General features: G+C 39.1%; 1 protein-coding gene across 1 annotated transcript in view; it reads left to right on the forward strand.

Moving 5' to 3' along the window:
* LOC140139726 (L-threonine 3-dehydrogenase, mitochondrial-like) overlaps positions 1 to 15,566 on the forward strand; it is a 36,876-nt gene extending 21,310 nt beyond the window's left edge. The window contains 6 exon segments of the mRNA XM_072161432.1: positions 544 to 659; positions 6,714 to 6,920; positions 9,353 to 9,380; positions 9,383 to 9,442; positions 11,930 to 12,199; positions 13,148 to 15,566. Coding sequence (XP_072017533.1) covers positions 544 to 659; positions 6,714 to 6,920; positions 9,353 to 9,380; positions 9,383 to 9,442; positions 11,930 to 12,199; positions 13,148 to 13,311 — 845 coding nt within the window. The 3' untranslated portion in view covers positions 13,312 to 15,566.
* The last annotated feature ends 6,457 nt before the right edge of the window (positions 15,567 to 22,023 follow it).

The following is a 22,023-nucleotide window of genomic DNA, read 5'->3' on the forward strand; positions in this document are numbered from 1 at the left end:
TTGTCATTCTGATGGGGCAATAGCATAATCATTGACAAATTTGTACTGGTTTTGGGGACTGAAAATTTGATTCCAAAAAGAGCTAATTAAACAAACAATTCATTGTATGAATTCTATTACAATTTTATACGTGCATGCTCAAAGCGCATGCACATTTGGCTGCTTTTAAAAATTGTAACTGCCAGGGCCATAGCAAGCGGGGCGGCCAGGGATACCGTGGCCGCCCCACTTTTTGAGAATTTTTTATGTTTTTCTTTGTATCTTTATTTCAATATGGGCATAGATTTGTAAATTGGCCTCCCCATATTTGTGATGGCCGCCCCACATTTTTCGACTTTGCTACGGCCCTGGTAACTGCTTTTGTAAAATGGTAACTGCTACGTAGATGACTTTCTGAAAGTGTGCAGGTATCTAATTTGAAATTGAAAAAGAAAAGCTAAGAAAGAAAGAAAGAAAGAAAAATCAGCAGATCAACAACAAAGTTGAAAGTTAACTTCCTTTCTAACACCAGTATGATATCTTGTTCTCTTTCCCTCTGTGCAGGACCATACTTATTTGCTGACATACTGGATTTCAAGAATCTGCAAGAGATCATAGTGAATGAAGGCGTGGACTGGATGTTTCATTTTAGTGCGTTGCTCAGTGCCATCGGAGAACATGTACGTAGTTTGGGTATACCCTATATAGTAGTATAGTAAATGCCCCCAGGGTGTGAAATTTATGAAAAGGGGGTGTCTACTTGTTAATTTTTACAACAATAATTCTGGAAAAATTGTTAGGTACAAGTAAGCTTAAATATCATGCTGAAATAACGAACTATGAACTTACGATCAATGACTTCCAAGTTTACAATGTAATTTTCGCCAATATCAACACCATTACCAATCGTGTAAACTTGGACCGTGGTAAGCTTATAAGACTCTTATAGCGTGGAAATTGTTGGTTTCAGGGGGAGTTAGGGTGGCTTTTATTTAATTCAATTTTTCAAAAAGACTGGAGGGGTGTGAGGATATACAGTAGTCAAACTCTGAATGTTGCATCTGATGTGATCCATGAGGGTTGTAGCAAGTTGAAAGGATCCCATGTGTATTCATGACCCAGATATCCTTGAGAGGGTGTAGCAAGTTGAAAGGATCCCACATGTATTCATGACACAGATATCATCCTTGAGAGGGTGTAGCAAGATCAACAAGCAAGATCTATGTTCCCAGCCACTATGTACCCGAAACAACATCAACCATGCAGACCAGAAAGAGGCACTCTGAGCACTATACTGTGATTTCCACCAGAATTGATTCATACAGGCATAGGGAGGCACTCTGAGCACTATACTGTGATTTCCACCAGAATTGATTCATACAGGCATAGGGAGAGGCACTCTGAGCACTATACTGTGATTTCCACCAGAATTGATTCATACAGGCATAGGGAGGCACTCTGAGCACTATACTGTGATTTCCACCAGAATTGATTCATACAGGCATAGGGAGAGGCACTCTGAGCACTATACTGTGATTTCCACCAGAATTGATTCATACAGGCATAGTTTCTATCCCAGCACCATACCAATATGGAATCAGTTACCAGCATCTGTAGTCATGTCACCATCAACACAGACCTTCAGTAAGAAGATCCAGGAGGCAACCTACAGTGGACAACCTGAGCTGTACACGGGCTCACTAGTGTCAGCAGCTGTTTCCACCAACTAGTCCAGCACCAAGTTATGCACCCTCAGTTATTTTTCCTTCGTTCTTCAACCATTGTCTTTGAGTATATTTAGTTGATCACCACATCAGTATTTGATAGGAGTGACCGGAGTGATTATGTTTGTCCTGCATCAGATGTGATGTTTTGCACCGCTGGGTGCGATACCTAAAATGGTCTGCCCAGAAATCCAGTAGAAGTAGTAAGGATGCACAGAATACACAGACAGTCAAGACAGCCAATTACATATAGCACATAAACTATTGTAAAAGTCAGGCGGCGAGTGGCATGATAGAGCCGGCAACTTGTGAAACCCCCCGGCGTATGGCATTTTCCATATACTCGGTTAGTTTTGTGGTGTTCATTATCAAACCCCGGTTTTAGCTTGTATTTATATTATTTATTAACATAGGCCTATTTGTTTGTAATATTTCAAGCGTTTTAAAATTTCAAAATAATACCATTCAATTACATGGTTGACGATGGAAATTTACTGAATTTAGAGAATGCATGGCATATACCACCTGGTAAAAGTGACGTAAGATCAGACGCAGCATTCCGTATTTAATCTCTCCAGCAACTATATGGCATAAGGTTGATCCATAGAGATTAAAACCAAAGAGAATTTGACTCTTCCATGTCTGGATGTCGCTCTTGGAGGGCAAAATAGTGTACCTCTGCATTATCGCCATACACCCTGGCAAATTTTGATTCAAAGTCTATGCTTGTTTGCTATGTCGGCATTGGGCAGAAAAAAACACCTATGTGTCATTAGCCCCTGAACATGTTTAAAGCAAAACCTTGCATGTAACCTCTTGGCAGTTTTATTTTAAACATGTTCAAGGGCCATTAAGTACTAATTGTAGGAGGTTTTTCCTGCCCAACAACGATTTATTTTTGCACAAGCTTCTACCACGAAATTAACAACACACAAAATATATGTGACCATCCAGCACAACTGAGCCCTGAAGTCGCCAATCATCATTTTTGAGATATTCAACCAAAATATTCTGCTTGAAATTAGCTTTAAAATGATGTATATCATGTCTATGGTACTTGACATTTAAGTAGTGAAAAATCAATTAAACAATCAATGAATCCTTTGTTTCCTATTGTTTATTGTTAAGTTCAATGGAGCATATCTCAATAGTGGCACTGGCGACATCCGGGCTCAGTTGTGGTGGATAGTCACATATGCTCTTTGTGCACAGGTCAATGAACAGAAGCTTTGAATCTTGAATTTAAAAACAAGTGACAAATGGCAAAAACATTAAATGTGTGAAAATATTCACTTTTACATATCGTCCATGGGCAGGAAAAACGTCCCATGTGTCTTTGGACCCTGAACATGTTTAAAGCAAAACCTCCTATGTAACCAATTCGCAGTTTTGTTTTTTAACATTTTCAAGGGCCAAAGACACACAAGAGGTTTTTGCGGGACCTCAATGCATTAGCTGAATATCACATCAAGACATTCTGCTTATTTGAGAGTGTGTTGAGGTATACGGCCAGCCGGTTCTAAATCAAAAAACATTTTACATTCTGTAGATTGTTGTTACCTATGGTTAATCATGCGACAACATGTTTAAGTAGAAAAGAAAGACAATACTAGATCTGGTTACAGATCTGGACCTAGCCGGGGCCGAAAATGCCAGTCTTAACTTAAAGTTTGACCTTTGACCGGCTATTATGGACGTCTCATGCCATTAATGGTGCATCACTGTAGCATGTAGGGGCTTTATCCGTCTTCCATAGGCTGAGATACAGCTACTTTTCCGTAATTTTAAACATTTTTTGCAAATTTGACGCTTTGACCTCCTTAATGACCTTTGACCCCAATATAAAAAAAACCTCATTTACACCGAGAAAATGCATTGTTACAGTTTAAATTAAAAAATCTACTATGTTTAGTTATGGAGATAAAAATTCTTGAAGTTATTTAGCTTAAAACCGGAAATGACGTCTAAATGACCTTTGACCAAAAAAATAAAAATACTGTGCATACATCGGGTAACACTAATGCATATATGAAGTTTATGTCACTCTGGTCTGGTTACGTTTTGAGATTAAAAAAATGAACATATTTGATGATTTTTGGGTTTTGACCGAAGCGACCCTTAATGACCTTGGCCCCCAAAACTGTAGACACCCCAAAGACCCTGGTTGGTAGCAATGCATGTGTGCTAATGACAACACTCTGCTATGTAATTTGTAAAAACAGTGATTTTTTGAATATTTTTAGCTTTCAGACCGGAAATGACCCCCTTAATGACCTTTGACCCAAATTCTGTGAATAATTTATAGGCACTGGATATAGCCGATGCATATGTGTAAGTGACATCATCGTACTATGTTAACTGTGGCAGAAGAAGCATTTTGAAGATATTTGGTATTATACCGAAATGACCCCTTAATGACCTTTGACCCCAAATTTGTGAATATCCTATAGACACTGGATATAGCCGATGCATATGTGCAAGTGACGTCATTGTAGGATGTAACATGTAGGAGAAGAAGCATTTTGAATTTGTTGCCAGAAAGAAGAAAGAACTAGATCTGGTTACAGATCTGGACCTAGCCGGAGCCGGAAATGCCAGTCTTAAGTTTATGGACATCTCATACCATTAATGGTGCATCACTGTAGCATGTAGGGGCTTTATCCGTCTTCCATATGCTGAGATACAGCTACTTTTCCGTAATTTTAAACATTTTTTTGCAAATTTGACGTTTTGACCTTCTTAATGACCTTTGACCCCAATACAAAAAAAAACCTCATATACACCACAAAAATGCATTGTTACAGTTTCAATAAAAAAAATCTACTATGCTTAGTTATGGAGATAAAATTCTTGAACTTATTTAGCTTAAAACCGGAAATGACGTCTAAATGACCTTTGACCAAAAAATAAAAATACCGTGCACACATCGGGTAGCACTAATGCATATATGAAGTTTATGCAACTCTGGGCTGGTTACGTTTTGAGATAAAAAAAAATGAACATATTTGATGATTTTTTGGTTTTGACCGGAAGCGACCCCTTAATGACCTTTGACCCCAAAACTGTAGACACCCTAACGATCCTGGTTGGTGGCAATGCATGTGTGCTAATGACAACACTCTGCTATGTAATTTGTAAAAACAGTGATTTTTTGTATATTTTTATGTTTTAGGACGGAAATGACCCCCTTAATGACCTTTGACCCAAATTCTGTGAATAATTTATAGGCACTGGATATAGCAGATGCATATGTGCAAGTGACGTCATTGTAGGATGTAACATGTAGGAGAAGAAGCATTTTGAAGATATTTGGTTTTATACCGGAAAGGCCCCCTTAATGACCTTTGACCCCAAATTTGTGAATATCCTATAGACACTGGATATAGCCGATGCATATGTGCAAGTGACGTCATTGTAGGATGTAACATGTAGGAGAAGAAGCATTTTGAAATTTGTTGCCAGAAGAAAGAAGCAGAAAGAAAGATCCGATAGCATCACAAGACCTAGCCGGTGTCCCGGCTAGGTAAAGAAGAAAGATCCGATAGCATCACAAGACCTAGCCGGTGTCCCGGCTAGGTAATAATTTATTTTTAGCTTGCAGGTGATTGTTCTATCACCAGCTGAGTGATCTCCATCCATGCTTTATTGGGCTATTCTAGTTGAAATCCATACACCCCTATGGAAGGCATTGAAATTGAAATTCACATGCCTTGTGTGGGAGGTTAAGGTCATGTCTTCCATAGGGTGTATAGATTTTAAGTGGAAAAGCCCATTTGATTTGAGGAGTGTGGGTGTATTTATTTTGCCAGATATTTGACTACCTAGATTTTGTCTAGCCTGCTGTCCAGTGGACTGGGTCCACTAAACAATTTTGAATACTATTTTGACATTTTACAGTGGTTGCTCCAAAATAATTTCAAATAAATATAGAGTGCAGTACTTTGATTCTTTTTTATTTGAAAATCCAGCAAGTCCTATTTTTTTATGAAGAAAAATATTTCAATATAAGAGAATTATTGTTTCTTAAATGTGATCAATATCCTAGCAATGTCGCACCCCTCCACAACCCCATCGACTGTTAGTGACGGCCCTGTGCCCAATGAGGAATTTTCGATATTTGACACGTACGTTAGAGGGGAGGGGGAGGGGGTTAGCCTTCTAATGAAAAGACCTTCGTTTATAGAGCTTCATCGAACTTTTGGGTTGTTCCCTAATTGGCCAATCAGAGGCATTGTTAGATCGACAGGTAGTGCTCAGGGGGTTAAGTACAAACTAGTGGTAAGTTCAAATTGAAGCGGTAGTAAGCAAGACAACAGCTCAGAGTGATATAAACTGTCTTCACACCATGAAAATAGAATATCCTTTTCTACCACGGTAACTTTCCAATCATTTTGTGACAGTAAGTCTCATATGCAGTCAAGCTAGCTCAATCATTAAGGCGTTCGACTCTGGTGCGAGAGGTTGCAGGTTCAAACCCTGGCGGTGCCTAGTATGCTCTTGTGGAAAATTGAGTTAGCTTGAAATTCCCCTGGACAAGGAACTTACTGCTGATTGTCTCGTTGTAACCCGTACGAAACTCGGGGAGCTGATCCTGGTTGCGATGGTTATTTGTGGAATGTCTAGGGTGTGCGCTCTTGTAGCAGCAAAGTCCCTGATTTGTTGTTAAATGGTTTATGGAATGATGTGGGGCCATAGTGGTAAGCGACAACCTGTAAAGTGTGCTGAGGCTTGTGGATCAACGTCTAGGCGTTGTGCCTGTGCGTAGCGCACCATAAATCACTGCACTTCTTTTTCATAATGTTATGAAAAGTGATGAAAAGATGAAGCCCCTCATATTGCTTCATAAATATTCTTCCAGGATGTACCACTTACTATCAAAGTTAACATACAAAGTCTACATAATGTCATGGAATGCACATGTATGAAAAAAAATGATGAAAGATTGGGCCCCACATGCGCTTCATAAAGATTAATTTATATTGATTTTATTTCCCCTGTCTTATATTCCAGGACGTACCACTCGCTATTAAAGTTAACATACAAGGTCTACACAATGTCATGGAACTTGCCAAGATGTACAGCCTCAAGTTATTCATACCTAGTACTATAGGTGCATTTGGCCCTGAATCACCCAAGAATCCTACACCAGATTTCACTATTCAGAGACCCAAGACAATATATGGAGTGGCCAAAGTACACGCTGAGCTTCTGGGAGAGGTACGTAATATTTGGGTGTATTCCTAATATATTTGGGTGTATTCCTAATATATTTGGGCATATTCCTAATACATTTGGGTGTATTCTTAAGACATTTGGGTGTATTCCTAAGACATTTGGGTGTATTGCTAATACATTTGGATGTATTCCTTATACATTTGGGTGTATTCCTAGTACATTTGGGTGTATTCCTTATACATTTGGGTGTATTCCTAATACATTTGGGTGTATTCCTAATACATTTAGGTGCATTCCTAATACATTGGTGTGTATTCCTAGTACATTTGGGTGTATTCCTAATACATTGGTGTGTATTCCTAGTACATCTGGGTGTATTCCTAATACATTTGGGTGTATTCCTAATACATTTGGGTGTATTCCTAAGACATCTGAGTGTATTCCTAATACATTTGGGTGTATTGCTAATACATTTGGGTGTATTCCTAATACATTTGGGTGTATTCCTAATACATTTGGGTGTATTCCTAAGACATCTGAGTGTATTCCTAATACATTTGGGTGTATTGCTAATACATTTGGGTGTATTCCTAATACATTTGGGTGTATTCCTAATACATTTGGGTGTATTCCTAATACATTTGGGTGTATTTGGCCCTGAATCACCCAAGAATCCTACACCAGATTTCACTATTCAGAGACCCAAGACAATATACGGAGTGGCAAAAGTACACGCTGAGCTTCTGGGAGAGGTACGTAATATTTGGGTGTATTCCTAATACATTTGGGTGCATTTGGCCCTGAATCACTCAAGAATCCAACACCAGATTTTACTATTCAGAGACCCAAGACAATATATGGAGTGGCAAAAGTGCACGCTGAGCTTCTGGGAGAGGTACGTAATATTTGGGTGTATTGCTAATATATTTGGGTGCATTTGGCCCTGAATCACTCAAGAATCCAACACCAGATTTTACTATTCAGAGACCCAAGACAATATATGGAGTGGCAAAAGTACACGCTGAGCTTCTGGGAGAGGTACGTAATATTTGGGTGTATTCCTAATATATTTGGGTGCATTTGGCCCTGAATCACCCAAGAATCCGACACCAGACTTCACTATTCAGAGACCCAAGACAATATATGGAGTAGCCAAAGTGCACGCTGAGCTTCTGGGAGAGGTACGTAATATTTGGGTGTATTGCTAATATATTTGGGTGCATTTGGCCCTGAATCACCCAAGAATCCGACACCAGATTTCACTATTCAGAGACCCAAGACAATATATGGAGTGGCAAAAGTGCATGCTGAGCTTCTGGGAGAGGTACGTAATATTTGGGTGTATTGCTAATACATTTGGGTGCATTTGGCCCTGAATCACCCAAGAATCCTACACCAGATTTCACTATTCAGAGACCCAAGACAATATATGGAGTGGCCAAAGTACACGCTGAGCTTCTGGGAGAGGTACGTAATATTTGGGTGTATTCCTAAGATATTTGGGTGTATTTCTAATACATTTGGGTGCATTTGGCCCTGAATCACCCAAGAATCCGACACCAGATTTTACTATTCAGAGACCCAAGACAATATATGGAGTGGCCAAAGTACACGCTGAGCTTCTGGGAGAGGTACGTAATATTTGGGTGTATTCCTAAGATATTTGGGTGTATTTCTAATACATTTGGGTGCATTTGGCCCTGAATCACCCAAGAATCCGACACCAGATTTTACTATTCAGAGACCCAAGACAATATATGGAGTGGCCAAAGTACACGCTGAGCTTCTGGGAGAGGTACGTAATATTTGGGTGTATTGCTAAGATATTTGGGTGTATTTCTAATACATTTGGGTGCATTTGGCCCTGAATCACCCAAGAATCCGACACCAGATTTTACTATTCAGAGACCCAAGACAATATATGGAGTGGCCAAAGTACACGCTGAGCTTCTGGGAGAGGTACGTAATATTTGGGTGTATTGCTAATATATTTGGGTGCATTTGGCCCTGAATCACCCAAGAATCCGACACCAGATTTCACTATTCAGAGACCCAAGACAATATATGGAGTGGCAAAAGTGCACGCTGAGCTTCTGGGAGAGGTACGTAATATTTGGGTGTATTCCTAATATATTTGGGTGTATTTCTAATACATTTGGGTGCATTTGGCCCTGAATCACCCAAGAATCCGACACCAGATTTTACTATTCAGAGACCCAAGACAATAAACGGAGTGGCGAAAGTGCACGCTGAGCTTCTGGGAGAGGTACGTAATATTTGGGTGTATTGCTAATACATTTGGGTGTATTGCTAATACATTTGGGTGTAAACCTAATACATTTGTGTGTATTCCTAATACATTTGGGTGTATTCCTAATACATTTGGGTGTATTCCTAATACATTTGGGTGTATTCCTAGTACATTAGGGTGTATTCCTAATACATTAGTGTGTATTTTCCTATTGTCATTACAGTATTATTATCATAGATTTGGAGTTGATTTCGCTCACTCAGGTTGCCCGGAGTCATATCTGGAGACACAGTACCAGGGGGTGGCACTACAGGTAAGAACAGGGTAATATATGGGTGCAAGTAAAAAAGATATTTATGGAAATTTTCAGTTGTGGAGTTGCCCTTTCATCCATAATAGCAAAAGCACCTTATCAGCTCATCTGTGAAGGCATTGATCATATCATCAACCTATGATATTCACCATCGCTCAAGTTAGTTCATTTTACAGTACGGGCATAACGGTGAATTCAACGATCGATGGATCCACCGACATCGGTGGATTCACCGATCATGATGACATTGAGTCGGGCAACAAAATTCTACAAAATTTCAGAATTCAGTACAAAATAAATTTATTTTATTATTTTGGATGATGGTTTTTGCAAATGCTGATTTTAAGTGAAGAAAATTGATCTTAAATGTCGCGTTAATTGCCGTGGCAGAATCTGTGTGCGAATTGCCATTTTGTTTTATTGTTTTTCATCGCCTCTGCGCATGTGCTGCACTACATTTTAATATTCATGTGCGGGTCATCGGCAAAATGGCCGATTTCCAAAAGTTCATGACAACTTTTTCCATGATATTTATCCATTTGCATCCGAGTGATGAGGCTAAAAATTAATTAATTTACATATGCATTGCAACCTTTACACCTTTGACCCCACATTTTTCCAAGATGGAGCCTGAAAATTACGATATAGCAGACAAACAAAATGGTTTTCGCCACCAAATCAAAATCATTAATCCCAAGTTTTGCACTTGAAAATCATCATTTTTTTTATCATGCACCATAAAAACGCAACGATAAATATTTTTTTGCATCGATGAAATTTAAGAATATTTACTAAGGTACAATTTAATCAAGGACAAAAGTGTGTTGTATAAAATGCCTTTGTGTAGTCTCAGTTGGAAGCGTGATGTGCTGTACTATCGGTGTATTCACCGACATGGTATCGTTGCATCCACCGATATCGCTGAATAGGCCGACCTCGTTGAATTCACCGTTATGCCCGTACTGTTTAATTGCTACCATAAAGTTGCTCAGTATCGTACATTATGTATGCTATCCAAGTCTAAACTCAACAATCTAGCTTCTGCTGGTGCCAATTTAGGCTAATACACGTAAGCATCCAGTGACGTAGTGTGGGTCATCACATGGGGGGGCACCGGATCTGATTGGGGGCACAAGCCGCCGCAATTTTTAAAATTTCAGATTGATTGCGGGCATGAGCCCCCCCCCCCCCATTTTAACATACCCCATCACATGTATGTGGAGTTAGGCTATTCCATTTGAAATATCCACTCCCCCTGTGAATGATTTAGCAAAAGTCTTCCACAGAGGGAGTATGGCTTTCCAATACAATAGCCAATTGTGTAACTTCCATTTAAAATACTTGTTGTGGTAGATATAAGTAAAATCATATATACAGGGGAGTATGGGTTTCAAATGAACAAACTTTGGCCAATTCCATTTGAAAAACATACTCTGTGGAAGATCTCTTAAATCTTCCACAGGTGGCATATCTTAAATCTTCCACAGGGTTATGGCAGATTCCTAATGGAATAGCCCATTTTTGACAATATTCATTTCAGTGCATAATTTGGGTGTATTCCTAACACATATTTTTGGGTGTATTCCTGATACATTTGGGTGTATTCCTAATACATTTGGGTGTATTCCTGATACATATGGGTATATTCCTAATACATTTGGGTGTATTCCTAATACATTTGGGTGTATTCCTAATACATTTGGGTGTATTCCTAATACATTTGGGTGTATTCCTAATACATTTGGATGTATTCCTAATACATTTGGGTGTATTCCTAATACATTTGGATGTATTCCTGATACATTTGGGTGTATTCCTAATACATTTGGGTGTACTCCTAATACATTTGGATGTACTCCTAATTTTGGGTGTGTTCCAAATTCATTTGGGTGTACTCCTAATACATTTGGGTGTATTCCTAATACATTTGGGTGTATTCCTAATACATTTGGGTGTATTCCTAATACATTTGGGTGTATTCCTGATACATTTGGGCGTATTCCTAATACATTTGGGTGTATTCCTAATACATTAGGTGTAGCCCTAATACATTTGGGTGTATTCCTGATATATTTGGTGTGTTCCTAATACATTTGGGTGTATTCCTAATACATTTGGGTGTATTCCTAATACATTAGGTGTATTCCTAATACATTTGGGTGTATTCCTGATACATTTGGGTGTACTCCTAATACATTAGGATGTACTCCTAATTTTGGGTGTGCTCCAAATTCATTTGGGTGTACTCCTAATACATTTGGGTGTATTCCTAATACATTTGGGTGTATTCCTAATACATTTGGGTGTATTCCTAATACATTAGGTGTATTCCTAATACATTTGGGTGTATTCCTAATACATTTGGGTGTATTCCCTAATACATATGGGTGTATTCATAATACATTTGGGTGTATTCAAAATACATTTAGGTGTATTCATAATTTCATTATCTTTTTTCATTTCATACACGCCATCATATGTCATCAGACTACGCATGCAGCATATTTGATCACGCCCTCACTCAACCTGATCCTTTCCAGTGTTACTTAAGACCCGACACACGCCTTCCCATGATATATATCGACGACTGCCTCCGTGCTATCGTAGAAATGATGGAAGTCCCTGCAGCTGATTTAAGAATGAGGACATATAACATAGCGGGGTTGAGTTTTACGCCACAAGAATTGACAGAGGAAGTGAAGAGGTACATTCCCAATTTGGAGGTCTCGTATCGGCCGGATGGACGACAAGAAATTGGTAAGGTTTGGGGCAAATATGTGATGCTAATACATTTAAGTGTATTGCTAAGGACTTATATTGAAATCCCTTACACAGGAAGGTGTGCGCCATCCTGCAGCTTTCCTGTGCTAGCCTTCTTTTGTTAAAATCCTGGGCAGGGTGTATCACTGATGCATATAATCCATCCGTTTTATGACTGAGCTTTCCTGAGGCGCACGCTTAGCGAGGGGAATCCTGCCTTCTTTCTGTATGAAAACGTGGTAGGGTATTTCAATATGAGCCCTAATACATTTGGGTGTATTCCTAATCATTTGGTCATTGTCACATATTTTTTAGACAAAAAAAAAAGGCAATTTATATATTTTTTCAGAACTGTTGCAGATGAATTGAAGAAATAGTAACGGGTTTTCACAGATCGTATAACATGTGGTTCAGCAATATTAGGCAAAGTTAGCAAATCAGGGGTCCGTTTCACCAAACTGTTAACCCATCGTAACTCAAGTTACCATTCGTTAAGTTACGAATACCCAGTACTAGACGTAACTTTACGAAGGGTCCCTGTAGTAAATACCTTAGGGTAGCATTCGTAAGTATGTTTAGTGAAATGGAACTTAGGACTTGTCGTAAGTTACGAATTATTTTGAGACTTACAAAGCTTTGTAAAGTTTAGTGAAATGGACCTTAGGCATCCCTTTGATTTAGTGGCAGCCACTATTATTGGGTTTTGCCTGTCTTTGGTCAAATGTTATAAGTAAATAAAAATTGGGCCATTCTTTTTTAAATCCACACTACCCCTGTGGAGGATTTTGGAAATATCTGCCACAGGGGGAGTATGAATTTCAAATGGAATGAACATATTCAAAACTGAGAATTTGTGCCCAATTTGTGCTCATGTGACAATCATGAGACTATCATGCTCTTTTCTCATGTGCATCATGTGACAATCATTTGTTTGTTTTTTCACAGCTGATTCATGGCCACAAGTGTTTGATGATACCAATGCAAGAAATGACTGGGGATGGGCACACCGCTATGACATGGACAAATTGGTAGATATCATGTTTCAGGTTGTAACACAACGACTCGGGATCCGACCCATGCATAAAGGATCAGCTTCAGCAGGCCGATGAGACTATCACGCCCTTTGCTCATGTGCATCAGGAGACAATCATGAGACTATCATGTCCTTTGCCCATGTGCATCATGTGACAATCATGCCCTTTGCTCATGTGCATCATGAGACAATCATGCCCTTTGTTCATGTGCATCATGTGACAATCATGCCCTTTGCTCATGTGCATCATGAGACAATCATGCCCTTTGTTCATGTGCATCATGTGACAATCATGAGACAATCATGCCCTTTGTTCATGTGACAATCATGAGACAATCATGCCATTTGCTCATGTGCATCATGTGACAATCATGAGACTATCATGTCCTTTGCTCATGTGCATCATGTGACAATCATGAGACAATCATGCCCTTTGCTCATGTGCATCATGTGACAATCATGAGACTATCATGCCCTTTGCTCTTGTGCATCATGTGACAATCATGAGACTATCATGCCCTTTGCTCATGTGCATCATGAGACAATCATGCTCATGTGCATCGAATCAAGCAGCTGGTTGGTTAGTAACTTATAGGCAATATATTGGGAATCAATAGAAAGGAGTCTGAGATTATGTAGTGCACCTGTGCATCAATTCTCTATGGCATCAATTCATGTGCATGGAACAGATTACATTACTTAATACAGGCAATATTTGGGCAGCAAGTTATGTGACAATTCAACCATGCAAACTTTGTAGTATAGCATCAATTATGTATATGGAGATTTCTACTACTGCTGAAGGGACGGCATAGCTGTGCTGAAATGCAATAGCTGCCATGTGTAGATGAGTACATAATGTGTGTGAATTGCCAAATGTTCACAGGGCAGCTATTGCACTTACCCACTTTTGTGACTGCTTAGTGCCAGAAGTGGTATATAAGTATAACACCTGCCATGTGTAGATAGTACAATATATTGTGTGTGAATTGCCAAATGTTCGCATTGTAGCTATTGCACTTACCCACTTTTGTGACTGCTTAGTGCCAGTATTGGTTCAGTGGTTCTTAAGACAGCTCTTGATATTTCAAAACTTGGACTTTTTATGTCAAAGGCTATGGCAGAGCATTAACCCTAACCCTGTCAGTCACAGCCATTTCAAGACAAATTGCTTGTTGGTTGTGTAAAGACTGCCATTGTAGCGCCGTCAGTGTGACTTAATGTGATTGAGTTGCATTGCAAACGAAGCTGATACTGCTACAATCCGCGAAATTAATAGTCAGCACACTTGCACTAAACAATTGAAATGCGTGCCCTATCAAAATTGGAGAGGCGAGTGAAACATACATGCAGTATATGTGAAGTACAGACTACCCCCTATATCTCACCCTTCCCCACTCCCCATCTTTCAATGTTGGAGGGTCTCACGGGCCTGTTGACAACATGGCTTGGTCCAACATTGGGAGCGGGGGCAGAGATATACCAAAAGACAGGCAAAGTGTGCCAACCTTTTTTTCGTGGATTGTAGGCTATATCAGTTACGTCACTTGAGCAAGCAATATGCATTCATAACCTCATTAATATACGCGATACATGCGATCCAATCACTTTTATTTATTTGCCAAAACACAAACGCTGTTACTAATATTCCACAGTTTACCTCCGCACCGTCAGCGTAAATATTAGTAACCTCTGCACGCGCTGTGTTGCGCGTCGAACAAATTGCGAGAGCGCTGGCCGTCGTATTTGAATTTCGCGCTACCATATTTGCACAGATTGTGATTCGCACTTCTGTTATTGGTCGTCCTGTTTTAGCCTGATCGATTTTTGGAAAGGCAAAACGTAAGAATTGTATATTTTTGAGGAAAGTTGTGTGTTATTTGTAAAGTGAAGAGATGAAAGTGACGGTTATGAATGAGGTAAATAACTTTGCATCGATAATATATCGGGCATTGTGAAAAATCAGAACATTTGCTTTGGACCTCAGAATATCCCTTGGTTCCAAAGACAAAATGTTTAGACTTTTCACAATGCCCTCCAAATAACCGATGCGCAGTTATTGACCTGTAAAAAACTATAGTGACTATATATTATGAAACGTCCATAATATAATGACTCAGCGGCATAAAGATGTATGTCCATTTGCTCATGCATGCTGTATATTGCATATGATACATATTGTATTCACCGTTGTATACAGATTAAACACTGTGTATTGAGTGCACTCACACGTATCACAGGTCATCATCAGAGATGTAAGTTTTCCGGAAATTCCCGGAATTCCGGAAATGTGACAACAACAAAAATCCGTAAATGTAAAAAATAAGAAAAAGAAAAAACCTTTTTTAATATTTTAAAATATTTTTTTACATTTCGAATTGCACGATGATAATTTGTCATAAAAAAAGCAACAAAAAAATATTTTTGAGGGGGGGGGGTGATACCCTGCAGCCTATTCCCCGGACAAGCCCCCTTGCACCCCTGGAATTCCGGAAATTTGGCGAGGTGCTTGCATGTTTTTCAGGAAGTGGATCGTTACCTCACTTACATTTCTGCATCATAAATACAGCAGCTTATGGAGACAAGTCTGTGTGCCGCTGAGTAGTGTGAAATAGAAATCTTGCCCCGCAATGTGTCTTTTCTTGCTTTACCTATGCAACGTACTGAATGCAAAAAATGTGTGAATATTAAACCATAGAGTGTGTTAATGTATATAATGGGAGATTGCGTTTGAGTGCCATTCTTGGCAACACAGCCCTACCAATGCATGAGGGCACAGTGCACATAATATAATAGACAGAGAGTAGTGCTTAATAGTTTGTATTAACTTATTGTACATGCCCATACAGGAGATGTATAAAGGTTTTTGAAATTTTCAAAGCAGCCAAATGGACTACCGTAACAATTCAATAATAAGCATATGTGCCTATTAACAAGTTGCTCGGATAAGAAATATGTCAGAAATATGAATTAGAACAACATCAAGTAAATACTAAACAGCATTCGTTCTGACTACCAGTGCCTGGTATCTGTGGATAGCTATAATCTTACTATAAATAGGCTAATGTTGTATGTATGTATGTATGTGGTTTATGTAAAAGGCTCCGTCAGTTTCAATCCAAATGTCGCCAAATTCATACGGGAGATCGAGGAATATACGGGAAATTGCCTGGACTTTATTTGGTTGAAATCGGTCAAGAATTGGCTGCAAAAACAGTGAAAATATGGGTAAAAACGGGTTTTTTGTTATGAAAAACTGCAGATGGTAGGCAGCGCGTCAGCGCAGCGTGCGTAATGCGACTACGCCAATGCGCGGCAGAACGGCGCAGAGCCACGCGACTTGCGAGCCAGAGACCAGCGGACATGATAATATAGAAAGAAGGAAAATAAATAGAAAATAAAGGACACAAAGGTACATGACGGGTCACGGGATTATGATAACGGATGAACACGTCCGCATACACGCTATGAGAGGACGTAATAAATACGGGAAAAAATGTGTGTTGAATAAACAACATGAAGCGGTACTATAAAGAAAGTCAGTTAATTCTTCCTGTTATAGTGAACGCTCCCATTTACTCATCTATCGGGGACCCGCGCGAAGCGCGGGTATCCCGCTAGTTGATATAACAGGCCATAAATGTTTTGTTGTTTTGTAAGGGCATTTGTGGTGTTAAAATGTTCCACCCATAATTTGTCTCGGCTATGGTTATGGATTCATCACGTTTTCTGAATTATATTTAGATATTATTGGATAGATCATTATAAGCTTCAGAATGGAACTGATATTGATGGTCACATGATATTATTTGTTGGAATTTAAATATAAAGCAGAGGGAATAGTAGTAAAACATTGCAATGGGCTGTTCTGTTTGAAATCCATACACCCCCTATGGAAGACATGACTTTAATCTCCCCATACAGGGGGTGTAGATTTCAAATGGAGTCACCCATCCAGGTAACCTAATTTGAAATTCACACACCATGTGTGGAAGAGTAAGGTCATGTCTTCCATAGGTGGGGTATGGATTTCAACTGGAAAATTCCAATTTGGGTCAGACGACATTGAATGGGTGACTCCATTTGAAATTCACCCTCCCTGTGTGGGAGAATAAGGTCATGTCTTCCATATGGGGTGTATGGATTTCAACTGGAATATCCCATTTTGGAGCAGACGGCATTGAATGGGTGACTCCATTTGAAATTCACACTCCCTGTATAGGAGATTAAGGTCATGTCTTCCGTAGGGGGTGTATGGATTTCAACTGGAATATCCCATTTTGGAGCAGACGACATTGAATGGGTGACTCCATTTGAAATTCACCCTCCCTATGTGGGTGATTAAGGTTATGTCTTCCATAGGGGGTGTATGGATTTCAACTGGAATAGCCCATTTAGTGAAACTGTCTGCAAACATTGTACTCTGTATTAATGTCTTCAACAGAGCCCTATGTGGTCTCTTCTCTGTTGCATGGCATGTATAGTAGACTATGGACTTCCAATTTTAAACGGGATTTTGAGTGGGCAAAGTCCCTGACACTCACACTGTGTCAATCACACTTGTTTATCAATCAAATTTAACCGCAAGCAAATACAATACGCGCTCATGCACTTAGTGACGCGTTCATGCAATTACACAACACAATGGCGGCAGACTTGTGTACCATGTAGTTATTAACGGTAATGATAGGTACCCGGAGGATTTAAACCATAACGAGATCTGGGCGACCAATCACAAGCCAGATCCATTTAAAGATGCATTACATCATTGCCAATTTTAGTAGGCCAGATTTCCGACAATCTCATCCATAGAAGCTCATAGACAGCCGTGTTAAGCATCTCTGACCGCAATCCAATGTCAGTAGTCCACTTGGGGAGCTAACAAACAGAGGGTGTAGGGTCCCTAAAAAGATCAGATGTGAAAATCTATCAATTGTGCACACATTAACTAAATCAGAGTTTTAAGCTCAAATACAATACCCATAGTATATGCAGAATGGGCAAGTGGACTACGGGGTAGTCTACATGTATAGTGGACATGTAACCAGTGTACAATAATACAAAGCGGCCATTTTGTGACTCTGAGCATGAATTTCAAGGATTATGGGAGTTCAGTCTAAATTTGACATGCTCCAGTTTGTAAAGTGTGCCATGGGCCTGACCATTCTTAGCGAAACCTAAGATCCGATAGCTAAACTCCGGTTTCAGCAGCCGTATGGGGTTAGCTTCCTAATCCATCATCATGGATTAGCGCAGCAAAACTCAGTTTTGGGAGCAAATCTTAGGTTTCGGAATCCATTCCCCAGTTTTGCAAGTACAAAACTGGTTTAGCTTGTCTAAACTTAAATTGGAGTTTCACTTAAATGATTAAGCTAAACCCCAGATGCGGGAGTTAACCCCCGGTTGGGCTAAAATGTTGCCCAAATTCTGGAAGAGGTTCATTTGGATAGTTCAATTTGTAGCTAAGTTTCGAAACCTACTTGTCTGGTTTCCGAGTCATGAGTGATGATTTGATCCAGCAACACTGGTGGTGTTTCTAGAAGATGTAGTGTTTCTAGAATTGTTCTGGATCAAATGGTCATAACTGTGACTGCGGTTGAATGCTGCAATTCTAGAAAAACTACATCTTCTAGAAACACTACCAGTGTTGCTGGATCAAATCATCATGACTAGGAAACCAGACAAGTAGGTTTCGAAACGTCGAGTCTCCATAAAATGTGAGTACTTTGTACATGGATATGTTTTATAGAACTTAGCTACAAAAAAAAAAAAGTTGCCCAAATTGTTTTAACCTTTGGTCTGACAAAGTAATGACTAAGAAGGGACATGTGGTATTCAAATATTCAAGTTGAGGTGTTTGCAATATTTTGTATGTACTGTAATATTCAGTGTTTTATCAAGGAACGATATCTTTTTGGATGTATTGAAATACCGTAAACTTTCGCCTAATGGCGCTGTGGGCTCCCTTGACATAACTGGAATTTTAGACACAAACTAAAAGTGCCCTCCCATAAAAATCCCACCATCAAATAAGGGCACATACCCTTAATTGTTGGGATTTTTAGAGGGAGCTCTCTATTTGTACATGAAATTTGCTCCAAGGCAAAAAAGAGCCCAGGTGCGCCATTAGGCGAACGTTTGCGGTAAAGTTTTTTTTTTTAAACTTCCGTGGTCGTGCCTGTGCGTATCGTGTACACGAGCGTAAACGCAAAAGCAATAAACAATCATGCTGATTGGCTGATCAATGCACTTGACAACAAGCCGGCTGACCCATTGGTCTTCGGCGCTGCGCGTAGTAGGCGACCTTGTCACTTCTACGCGATCGCAATTCACCAGCGCGTACCCGGACCACGGAAGTTTAAAAAAAAAAACTTTAGGTGAAGTTATTTAATGCATTAGTAATAAAATAGTAATAAAGGAAATAGTAATGGGCATGGCCTTTACATGGTTTGAGCCATGTTAACTGTGGTTTGAGCGATGTTAACCCTGGTTTGAGCGATGTTAACCCTGGTTTGAGCCATGTTAACCCTGGCTTGAGCCATATTTACCCAGTGGGTTTGTGCTCCTTTGTTGCTAAGCAAACCTGGTGACAACTCGAAATAATGATCGCTAATTGGTTAATGAATTTCCATATAAAAAGATTTTCATTTGGCTATGGATCGTATACGAGTTCTTTCAAACTGTACGGGTTTCTTTTTTTATATACAATCATATTTGGTTATGCAGGGTAAATTATAAACTGTTCTTGCTGTAAGTATTCAGATAGCAGTATTATATTATGAGCAGTGTTTATTGTTTTGATAAAAGATATATACAGGTATTTATTCCGCTTGTCGTGTGGTATATATATATATATATATATATAAACAATGCAAAACAAATGTAGCCTCATTACCCATACAAAAGAACCTTGTATACTGAAGTAACAAGCTATTCCATACCATACTCCCTATGGAAGATATGTATATGCCCTTAATCTCACACACACAGAGTGTGAATTTTGGATTGGTTACTCGAATGAGTGACTCTATTTGAAATATACACTCCCTGTGGGGAAGATTAAGGTCATGTATTCCATAGGGGGTGTATGGATTTCAACTGGAATAGCCCAATCTGATATATCTATAGTTTGTTCGGCTTATAATTGGCAAAAAAAAAAGAGGTTCATAACATTGTGTATTTTTATAAAATGGCGTGCATGCAGTTTGGCCCAGCACTTGTGCAAGTTGCGTAAGTCGTGTCTGGCGCACGCTTAAGTGAATTTATACAAGCATAAGTTGGGATTTTATTGATACTTGTAATAACAAAAACCAAATCATTTTGGCCATTTGTAACTATACTTAGATGTATACATAAATAGTTGGAAATGTGAAACATTAGGCTATTCCAGTTTAAATCCATACACCCCTTATGGCAGACATGACCTTAATCTCCCACACAGGGGGTGTAGATTTTAAATGGAGTCCCCCATTTAGGTAACCCTATTTGAAATGTCTTCCTTGTATGGGAGAGTATGGGAGATTAAGGTCATGTCTTCCATAGGGTTTATGGATTTCAAGTGGAATAGCACATTTGTACCAATGACTTGCTTTGCTGTCTTAAGGCCTAAAAAAATTGTTTGATTGGTGTAACCCGACCGATCCTAAAATTAGGCCCTGACTTTCTTTTGCCAAAAAAATTAATCAATTAATTAATTAATTAAAAAAAGAAGAGGAAAAAAGTTCCAAGGCCTTTATCAAATGCAATTTACAGCTTAAAAAAATTAAAAAAAGATCCCAACCCAACTACCCTAATTGTTTTATGTTACGCCAATCAAACAATTTTTTCAGGCCTAATGTATACACATAACTCAATCAATTACAAAATCAGACTTATTTATTGCCACTTTTCAAAAACAGAATTAACATGTACATCATTTGACTCAGAATCGGGAATGTTATTCTCTGATATTTGGTGCATGCAACAGATACAGAAATGTCATCTCTCCAATATTGGCTATTTGACTATTAAAAATTGGTAGAACATGTCAAAAATGGCAAGTCCATATTGATCTTGAAGCAGTTCAAGAGATTGCTGTGGTAATCGCCCAATAGTAGTGTTTCATGAGCTGAATAATAAATGTGACCAGATCTGGTCCAATCAGGCTAAAGTGGGCAATAATGAAACTGAGATATACGCAAAAAGTGAGGATAAAAAACATTTTAAAAAAATGGACATATAAAATGTTCATAAACTTTGCCACCAAGTATTCAAGAGACCTCAGATTCAACATCAGTAATTGTTTGTACTGAGCAAGTTAGTAATGGTAGTAACTCAATTTGCAGACTTTCTGACTTTGGCCCGAGTGGATCAGATTGGGTCACAAATGTTTATGCTGCCAGAAAAGTAATAATGACAAAAGCAATTGTGTCAAAATTGACATTTTGGTATTCACTGCAATACAGGTATGTTTACAGGGTAGGATCAGTGTTCGAAATATGCCTCAAAAAGTTACAGGCCAGCCGGGCTTGACCTTAAAAAGTTACCGGCCAGCCGGGTCGGCAACTAGATGCCAGTCAGATAAGTTACCGGCCAGGCCAAAAAGTTAGAGGCCAATGGCCGGCTGACCGGCCCTATGGGTAGGATCACTTTTTCTACTTGTCTCCTTTATTACTTGAGACAGCAAACCATTCTGGTGAAAAATTGTTTATTAGTGATTAATTTGTTGCATTTCTACTAGAAAGTTTGGTTACCATATTTTGTAGTAATTTTATCAGTTATAATATATGTAATCTTAAAATTTTATAAA

Source organism: Amphiura filiformis, chromosome 18 (genome assembly GCF_039555335.1).
Source record: "Amphiura filiformis chromosome 18, Afil_fr2py, whole genome shotgun sequence".
NCBI classification, from domain to species: Eukaryota; Metazoa; Echinodermata; class Ophiuroidea; order Amphilepidida; family Amphiuridae; genus Amphiura; species Amphiura filiformis.